General features: G+C 44.3%; 1 protein-coding gene across 1 annotated transcript; it reads left to right on the plus strand.

Moving 5' to 3' along the window:
• Nucleotides 1-766: 766 nt before the first annotated feature.
• Nucleotides 767-4,739, plus strand: LOC115195782 (tripartite motif-containing protein 16). The gene is made up of 6 exons (XM_029756018.1): nt 767-1,434; nt 1,792-1,884; nt 2,741-2,974; nt 3,177-3,333; nt 3,481-3,540; nt 3,738-4,739. Exons 1-6 carry the CDS (start codon nt 862-864, stop codon nt 4,280-4,282), a joined length of 1,662 nt encoding a protein of 553 aa, XP_029611878.1. The 5' UTR covers nt 767-861; the 3' UTR covers nt 4,283-4,739.
• The last annotated feature ends 5,577 nt before the right edge of the window (nt 4,740-10,316 follow it).

Raw genomic sequence — 10,316 nt, forward strand, 5'->3', positions numbered from 1 at the left:
AAAACATAGAATGCCCACCCCACACCCACCACATAGAGAAACAAACCCTCTCTCTCAGGTCAGGGCGTGACAAAGTTAAACAATTTAAAGGCAATGCTACCAAATACTAATTGAGTATTCATTCTCTGTACTATTATTCTGCTATTTCACATTCTTAAAATAAAGTGGTGATCCTAACTGACCTAAGACAGGGAATCTTTACTAGGATTAAATGTCAGGAATTGTGAAAAGAACTGAGTTTAAATGTTTTTGGCTAAGGTGTATGTAAACCTCCGACTTCAACTGTAGATTCTGGTCCACGTTGAGTACAATGCTTCCCACAGCTGTCAAGTTGGCTGGATGTCCTTTGGGTGGTGGACCATTCTTGATACACACGGGAAACTGTTGAGCGTGAAAAAACCCAGCAGCAAACCAGTGCGCCTGGCACCTACTACCATACCCTGTTCAAAGGCACTTAAAACTTTTGTCTTGCCCAATCACACTTTGAATGGCGCACATACACAATCCAAGCCTTAATTGTCTCAAGGCTTTAAAATCCTTCTTTAACCTGTCTACTCCCCTTCATCTACACTTATTAAGTGGATTTAACAAGTGAATAAGGGATCAATAAGGGATCAAAAAGGGATCATAGCTTTCACTTTGGATTCACCTGGCCAGTCAATGTCATGGAAAGAGAATGAACCCTAAACTACCCTAGCATTTTATGAATTGTACTACATTGCTCTCACCGTCCCTCTAACTAACCCCACCTCCTGGCATAACCAGGAAGTCCCTCCCCCTCCCACAAACTCTCTTCTGAGAAAACGAAACTTATCTGAGTCGCGGTGTCGTTTGTCTGAGTGAAAGCGAAAAGCAGTCCAAATGGCTCAGCAGGGAATTCTGCTGGACCAGGATCAGTTCTGTTGTTCTGTCTGTCTGGATCTACTGAAGGAGCCAGTAGCTATTCCCTGTGGACACAGTTACTGTAGGAGCTGTATTGAGGGCTGCTGGGATCAGGATGATCTGAAGGGGGTCTACAGCTGTCCTCAGTGCAGACAGACCTTCAAAAACACCATATTGGCTGAAGTGGTGGAGAAACTGAAGAAGACAGGACTTCATGCTGCTCCCCCTGATCTGTGCTATGCTGGACCTGGAGATGTGGCATGTGATTTCTGCACTGGGACCAGAAAGCAGAAAGCCCTCATGTCCTGTCTGGTGTGTCTGGTGTCTTCCTGCAAGACTCACCTCCAGCCTCACTATAGTGTCCCTGCACTAAAGAAGCACAAGCTGGTCAAAGCCTCCACACAGCTACAGGAGAACATATGCTCCCGTCATGACGAACTGCTGAAGATTTACTGTCGTACCGATCAGAATTGTATCTGTTATCTGTGTATGGTGGATGATCATAAAGGCCATGATACAGTGTCAGCTGCAGCGGAGAGGACAGAGAAACAGGTTAGACCTGAATAACTTGTTGGTGACTCTGATAAACAAATAAGGAAATATACAGTAGGAGAGCTGTTTGAATATGATAAACATATCTAATTAGTTACATGATTCTCTAAATGTATCACCATTTTGCTGTAGTCACACACCCTCATTTTCTTTAGAGTCCAAAATTCAGTTTAAACTATGATATGAGTACTGTAAAATACATCATATTTAAACTAAAATCATAGATATATAATTTTGCAAAGAGACTTCTATTAAAATGTAATTACTACCCTCTATGCGCACTATATCGTAATACTATACTATTGCACTACTGGACAAATAAATCTTGATAGCTCAATGAACAGTGTTTCTTCATAGAGTCAGCTGGGGATGAGTCAGCAGAATCTCCAGCAGAGGATCCAGGAGAGAGAGGAGCTGAAGGAGCTCCAACAGGCTGTGGAGTCTCTCAAGGTAAGTATTGTTGACCAGGGCCCAGTTTTTCAAAATGTTTAATCTGGATCGGGATATATTTTTTGGTTAAATTCACTTCAGTCAGTGTAGATTAAGGGGAGGAGACAGGTTAAAGAAGGATTCTTAAGCCTTGAGACTATTGAGACATGGATTGTGTGTATGTGCCATTCAGAGTGAATGGGCAACACAAAAGATTTAAGTGCCTTAGAACGGAGTATGGTAGTAGGCGACAGGCGCACCGGTTTGTGTCATGAACTGCAACGCTGCTGGATTTTTCATGCTCAACAGTTTCCTGTCTGTATCAAGAATGGTCCACCACCCAAAGGACATCCAGCCATATTGACACAACTGTGGGAACCATAGGACACAACATGGGCCAAATCCCTGTGGAATGCTTTCAACACCTTGTAGAGTACATGCCCCGACGAATTGAGGCTGTTCTGAGGGCAAAAGGGGTTGCAAAAGCAAAATAATATTAGGAAGGTGTTCTTAATATTTTGTAAAGTCAGTGGATAGTATTTTTTATGTAGGCCTCTATGAAGGGTTCTACCTAGAACCCTTATCTTCTAGGTTTTACATTTTGTTGGAGGGTTGTGGGTAATTGTTCATCTCTCTTTGCATTAGTTCACTTACGGTTGTACCTATGATTTTGATTGTTGTTTTATTCTACTTGTATTGTTTCTGGGTTTATGTTTCTGGGTTTCGTTGGGGCGGCTAGACTGATACCATCAGTGAGAAAGCTTATTCAGATGAGAAGGCTTCTAGGTAGAACCTTACAGCGAAAATAAAAACGTTTTCGGTAGAAATTAATTCTACTTAACATGAAGCCTTCTCTTCTCTCTTTGTGTTTGAACAGCGCTCTGCACAGGCAGCAGTGGAGGACATTGATAGGATCTTTACTGAGCTGATCCACTCCATTGAGAGAAGGCGTTCTGAGGTGAAGGAGTTGATCAGAGACCAGGAGAAGGCTCAAGTGGGTCAAGCTGATGGACTCCTGGAGCACCTGGAGCAGGAGATAGCTGAGCTGAGGAGGAGAAACGCTGAGCTGGAGCAGCTCTCACACACAGAGGATCACATCCATTTCCTCCAGGTAACTAAACTGCCTTGTTACAGGTGATACAGAAATGTAGTTGTTGTGAAACTATACATTTTGTCAATTATACTTTATTCTCTATATCAGTGTTCATGTTACCTGACATTAATAAAAAATATTTGATCACAAAAAACATTGTCAATTATCTACTCTCGCTCTGTCTGTCTCTCACACTCTCTTTTTCTTTGTCTCTCCCCAGAGTTATCAGTCTCTCTCCAGTCCCAGTGTCTCTTCAGACTTACCCAGCATCGTTATCCATCCTCAGTACTTTGGAGATGTGAATAAGGCTGTTTCTGATGTCAGAGAGAAACTAGAAGACGTTCTTAAAGGAGAATGGACCAAGATCTCCACCACAGGTGAGTTGAATATAATACTAACACAATACATAGTGTAAGAACACCTAGTTTAGACCAATCAGAGGTCCTATAGTCATCACTTTATACATGTGCAATATGGTATGCTGATAATATTCTCTCTTTCTGGGAATGTCTGTGTGTCTGTAGTGATTTCAGTGGATATTTTACTGCCTCCAGAGCCCAAGACTAGAGAACAGTTCTTAAAATGTGAGTTTCTTCATCAAGTAACTACCGGTCTCATTTTTCTGACACTCCTCACAAACCTTGTTATATTTCAGTAGTAGATACTGATCTCATTGATCTCTGCTCTGCTGTAATCAAAGACAGGGTAGATACAGTACAGTATGTGCCTTAATTTACTGTTCTAACTCCCCTCATTGGTCTCTGCTCTGCTCTTCTCCCAGATTCCTGTCAGCTCACACTGGACCCAAACACAGCACAGAAATCCCTCTCTCTGTCTGAGGGAAACAGGAAGCTGACAGTTCTTAATGCTGTTGAAGATCCAAATCCTGACCATCCGGACAGATTCACTACTTGGTGGCAGGTCCTTTGTAGAGAGGGTCTCTCTGGACGCTGTTACTGGGAGGTGGAGTTTCATCGTGGGACTGTTTTTATAGCTGTCTCATATAAAGACATCAGTAGAATACGGATGGTTAATGATTCCAGATTTGGATACAATGACAAGTCTTGGGGTTTAGAGTGCTCTAGTAATGGTTATAGTTTCAGACACAATAATGTTAAGACTAAAGTGTCAGGCCCTCAGTCCTCCAGAGTAGGAGTGTACCTGGATCACAAGGCAGGTATTCTGTCCTTCTACAGCGTCTCTGACACAATGACCCTCCTCCACACAGTCGAAACCACGTTCACTAAACCCCTCTATCCTGGGATATGTGTTTGGTACGTAAACAATTCTGCTGAACTGTGTAAACTGTGGAGTTCCCCATATTAGAGTGATGGTTTATGCTGTTTTAGTCTGGTATGTACAATAATTGTTCTGAGTGACATCATCTTAATTTTAGTGTATGTTTTCATCTTATACATTCACATTCATATTGATTTATTATCACTTTGATGTACTTTCTGAATAACAACCGCTGTATTGATATCTTGTTTAATACGTTGTATTATGATTTACCTGTTGATCCTTGAATTTGAATCTGTTGAATTTCCTCAAATGTATCTAGGCCTATTTATTGTATATCAATCTGGTGCTAAACAATTACTACTCAATCAATAGCCCAGCAGATGGTGATATGGCAAAATAAAATGAATCCACATTTTTTGTTTTACAGTACCTCTGCCTCTCAGTAAACCACCAAAATTAACTAGATTTCTATTTTTTCGTCTTTAAGTGTTTATGTTCTAAACTACATGAGTGACAAGGCAATTAAAGAACCTTATATTTAGCAGCAGTGTGTGTGCTTGCCTGCGAGTGGGGTGCATGTTTGGTGAGGTACGTGTGTGTGTGTGTGTGTGTGTGTGTCTGTGTGTGTGTGGGGGGGGGGGGGGGGGGCGTATCTACTCTGACACTAGGTGAATGTTTACTCCATATAATTTCATTCATGATCAATAAGTAAAATATAAGCGAGCAAGAAGACTTCACTTTGGATTCACTCTTTGAGATGTTTTAAATCAAAGTTAACCGAGGAAGACAGTCGACTGCACTTTATACAAACAACCAAACAACATGGTCTGAGTCTTTTATAAGACTTGGCATTTGTCCTGTTCTGTTTCCATAGCTGTGCCATTTAAGAGAGAATGTGGTTGGTCAGGCCAAAGCACAACAATATATCAACAACATATCAAAGAATATTTTCATGTGGACTGTGGAGGGGGGGAGGAGAGCAGCGTGGGGCCATGAGGAAAGAATCAGAATCGGGCCGAGACACTAAGGGAAAAACCGGAAACCGGGACTGGGGGTCGAAGGGGGTCTCCCCCCCGGAACCCTATTATCTGTTACAATTGTAATCGACCGGGACATATTGCAGCCTACTGCCCTATTAAAGAAGAGCCAATGCAATGTAACCTCGGTGAAAAAGAAGATGAGATATGGTATGCATGTCCCGTGGTAACCACTGTACTTGAAAGATCAAGAAACAAACATATGTGCAGGGTGAAGGTTGAAGGGAAGGAGGTTGAAGCACTACTGGATTCCGGCAGTATGCCAACCCTGGTCGTTGCAAACCTAGTGCCGACGCATAAACTGGATACAAGTCAGGATATCAGTGTTACGTGCATTCATGGGGATACCCGTCTGTACCCCACAGCATTAGTGAGCATACAAACAGAGGACGGTCTGCTGGATTATGAGGTCGGCGTGGTCCCAAAGATGCCATATGATGTAATATTGGGTAGATACTTTCCTAACTTTGCGAAGTTAGGTCAAAAGAACGGCATATTTGAGAAGCCAACAACCCTGACCAAGCAGGAAGAAGCATGGGGCCTTCAACCAAGGCCAAGAAAAGAGGTCTCCCAGGGGCCAACCTCACAGGTACTAGTAGGGGAGGATGAGGATGAAGTGGCAAACCTCGTTGATAATGAACAGCCCAGTACTAGTGGGGCTGGGGTCGATCTGAATCCAGAGGACGACTATCTAGAACCAGCAGACCTGGCAGGGTCCATTACTAATTTCGGGACGGCCCAACACCAGGATCCAACCCTGCAGCAAGCCAGAGCAGACGTGCAGGTCATAGATGGTACTCCCATAAATGATAGGATGATGCCTAATAGTTTTCCCCACTTCATCATGAAAAATGGTTTGGTGTACAGAGTCTCAAAAATAGGGGTTGATGTGGTGGAACAGTTGTTGGTCCCCACCCGGTACAGAAAGACAGTACTGGATCTAGCTCATGGGCACATTCTCCCCGACCAGCGTTTAGAAGCCCGTTAGTGCCACTCCCCATAATCGAAACGCCATTTGAGAGGATAGCGATGGACATAGTGGGCCCACTACCCAAATCTGCCAGAGGGCACCAATACATTCTGGTCATTCTAGATTATGCCACTCGCTACCCAGAAGCCATTCCCCTTCGGACAATGGCTTCCAAAAATATCGCCAAGGAACTAGTGCTATTGTTCACCAGGGTTGGGGTCCCAAAGGAGATCCTTACTGACCAGGGGACTCCCTTTATGTCCCGCCTTATGGCAGACCTTTGTAAATTGTGGCAGGTGAAACAGTTGAGGACATCGGTTTACCATCCACAGACGGACGGGCTGGTTGAGAGATTCAACCGGACCCTGAAGTCAATGCTCAGGAAGGTAATCGACAAGGATGGGAAAAACTGGGATTGCATGTTGCCATATCTGATGTTTGCCATTAGAGAGGTTCCTCAAGCCTCGCTGGGGTTTTCTCCCTTCAAGCTGGTATATGGGAGGCACCCCCGGGGAATCTTAGACATTGCCCGGGAAACCTGGGAACACCAATCCACCCCGTATACTAGTGTCATAGAGCACGTCACGGCAATGCAAAACAGGATAGCCACAGTCATGCCCATCGTCAGAGAGCACATGAGACAAGCACAAGAGCACCAGCGGCACACTTATAAACGGCAGGCTACCCTGAGGGAATTTCAACCGGGAGATAAGGTGTTAGTGCTGATCCCCACGGTAGAGTGCAAACTACTAGCCACATGGAAAGGACCATATGAAGTACTGGAGAGAATAGGAGAAGTTAATTATCGGATCCGACAGCCAGGTCGACGGCCCCAGGAACAGATCTATCACATAAACCTGTTAAAAGCATGGAGAGAGAGAGAAACACTAATGGTCACGTACCCCACACACACTCAGGAGACAGCTGAAGTAAATATTTCACCTACTTTGTCCCCAGCACAAGTACAGGAAGTAAAGACCCTGATCCAGAAAAACAGAGATGTGTTTTCAGAAGTACCCGGCCGAACTGAGGTTACAGCTCATGATATCGTTTCCCTACCAGGGAGAAAAGTGAGCATGAGGCCATATCGGGTACCCGAGGCTCGACAGGCAGCGATTAGAGCAGAGACAGAGAAAATGTTGACAGCTGGAGTGATCGAAGAGTCACATAGTGAGTGGTCTAGCCCAATTGTGATGGTCTCCAAGCCCGATGGGTCTTTGCGGTTCTGTAACGACTTTCGGAAGGTAAATGAAATCTCCAAGTTTGATGCCTACCCCATGCCCAGAGTAGACGAACTACTGGAGAAAATTGGTAAAACTCGGTACATTACGACCCTGGACCTGACAAATTCCTCTGACCCCCAGGGCCAAAGAAAAGACAGCATTTTCAACCCCTGACGGTTTGTTTCAATACACCGTCATGCCATTCGGCCTACAAGGGGCCCCAGCCACCTTTCAACGGCTCATGGACAAGGTCCTAAAACCGCACCAAGCATACGCCGCAGCTTATTTAGATGACGTGGGGATCTACAGCCCAGATTGGGAATCCCACTTACCCCGGGTACAGGCGGTGTTAGACGCCCTTAGAAAGGCAGGGCTCACGGCGAACCCTGCCAAGTGTTATGTGGGGTTAGAGGAAACGGAGTATCTGGGATACACCGTGGGAAGAGGATTAATCAAACCCCAACGTAAGAAGGTGGAGGCAATTAGAGAATGGCCGAAACCAGTAAATAAGAAGCAGGTTCGAGCCTTCCTAGTGCTGACCGGGTACTACCGGAAGTTCATCCCAAGTTATGCCACAGTGGCCGCCCCACTCACCGACATGACTAGAGCCAGAGGGCCAAACATGGTCAAGTGGGATGAAAGGGCCACCAAAGCATTTAGGACATTACAGGAGGCCCTCTGCTGTAATCCAGTGCTGGTGGTACTAGACTTTGAGAGAGAGTTTGTGGTTCAGACAGATGCTTCAGAGGTCGGCTTGGGAGCAGTGCTGTCCCAAGAGGTAGAAGGGGTGGAACACCCCATCCTGTTTTTAAGCAGGAAGCTGGAACCACGGGAAACCAACTACTCAGTTGTTGAGAAAGAGGCGCTGGCAGTAAAGTGGGCTCTGGAAAGCCTGAAATACTACCTGCTGGGGCGCCACTTCACCCTCATCAGTGACCATGCACCACTCACCTGGATGCATAGGGCTAAAGAGAAGAACGCTCGGGTGATGCGGTGGTTTTTGAGTCTCCAACCGTTTCACTTTGACTTGAAACACAGAGCAGGAAAGGAAATGGGAAATGTGGATGGGTTATCCCGCATGCACGCATATTTTGCTGCGGTAGCCCGACCTAGGGGGTCGGATCTAGGGGGGGAGATGTGTGGCAAAGAAGGGGGTCGAGTGATAAATGTCAGATATGTGAGGGCAGAACTAATAAACGGGCTCTGCCCGATCACTAAAATGGCCACCCCGATCAGAACTACAGATCACAAAATGGCCGACTGCCAAAACTACAATTCCCAGAAGCAAGGGGAACCCTCAGAAGGTGGAGCCGACCCACAGATAAAAGGTCAAGAAAAACCAGGAAGAGAGAGAGAGAGGGTGGGAAGGATCTATGAACCATAGAGAGAGAGACATTCTACATTGGCTGGATTTACCGTGTACGAGCTGGACTGTTTTGGACTTACCTGTTGGCGTTTAGACCTGGACCTACCGAGAACCAGATTTGTGTACCGAACCCTGCTATCCTTGACCTTACCTGCGGCCTGGGTGGACCAGGACAGAGAAACAAACATACAGGTACTGTCATGTTCGAAAGAACTTTAATTCTGGGCTGACTTTGGTGACAGTTTCTCACTTAATTTGTGACAAACGCTCCTAGCTTTGAAGAGGTTTGCCACAGGACATTGAATTAAACTTTTAAATAGCTCAAAATAGCAGCTAATCTGTCCCTTCTTACAATTGCAGTATTTTTGAAAAGCTATAGAAACATGTTACATTCATAGACAGCTCTACTTGCCTCTCATTTTGAATAAAGACTCCAGTAAACTGATATTGAAATATTAATGGATTTCATTATTTCTCATCCTGCATTAATAACCTTTAGTTTATCTAGTGAACTCTAATGTAGACATCAGAAAAATAACATATTTGGTCTAGGTACACAATGTACCTTTTAATGGTTAATTGTATATTGGCTACCCATAATATTCATACTCATAATAGTATACAATGAATTCTGGACACAGAGGCAAATCAATCATTCACTTTACATTATGTTTCAATATCCAGTATACATTTGTCTGGCTAATATGTTGTAAAGGTAGGAACCATACACTTACAATGAATGTTATTTACAAGTATTGCACTTTGAGCCAAAACTTGTTATGTGAATAGGCTGCTCTAATGTTTAGTCCTGGATCACAATGCATGTTACTGGACCTCCCCCTGTCGGAGAAGATATGTTACCTCTGAATATATGGCTCTGGAGGAAAGTGTGTTGAAATAGGAGTGGGCTGAGCTGATCCACTCCTTTGAGAGAAGGCGCTCTGAGGTGAAGGAGTTGATCAGAGACCAGGAGAAGGCTCAAGTGGGTCAAGCTGATGGACTCCTGGAGCAACTGAAGCAGGAGATAGCTGAGCTGAGGAGGAGAAATGCTGAGCTGGAGCAGCTCTCACACACAGAGGATCACATCCATTTCCTCCAGGTAACTAAACTGCCTTGTTACAGATGATACAGAAATGTACTTGTTGTGAAACTATTCATTTTGTCAATTAAACTTTATTCTCCATATCAATATTCATGTTTGCTGACATTAATAAAACATATTTGATTACAAAAACATTGTCAATTATCTGCTCTCTCTCTCTCTCTCTCTCTCTCTCTTCTTTTTCTTCTTTCTCACTCTCTCTCTCTCTCTCTCCAGAGTTATCAGTCTCTCTCCAGTCCCAGTGTCTCTTCAGACTTACCCAGCATCGTTATCCATCCTCAGTACTTTGGAGATGTGAATAAGGCTGTTTCTGATGTCAGAGAGAAACTAGAAGACGTTCTTAAAGGAGAATGGACCAAGATCTCCACCACAGGTGAGTTGAATATAATACTAACACATCACATAATGTAAGAACACCTA

The sequence above is a fragment of the Salmo trutta genome, chromosome 6, assembly GCF_901001165.1.
Source record: "Salmo trutta chromosome 6, fSalTru1.1, whole genome shotgun sequence".
In the NCBI taxonomy this organism is placed as follows: domain Eukaryota; kingdom Metazoa; phylum Chordata; class Actinopteri; order Salmoniformes; family Salmonidae; genus Salmo; species Salmo trutta.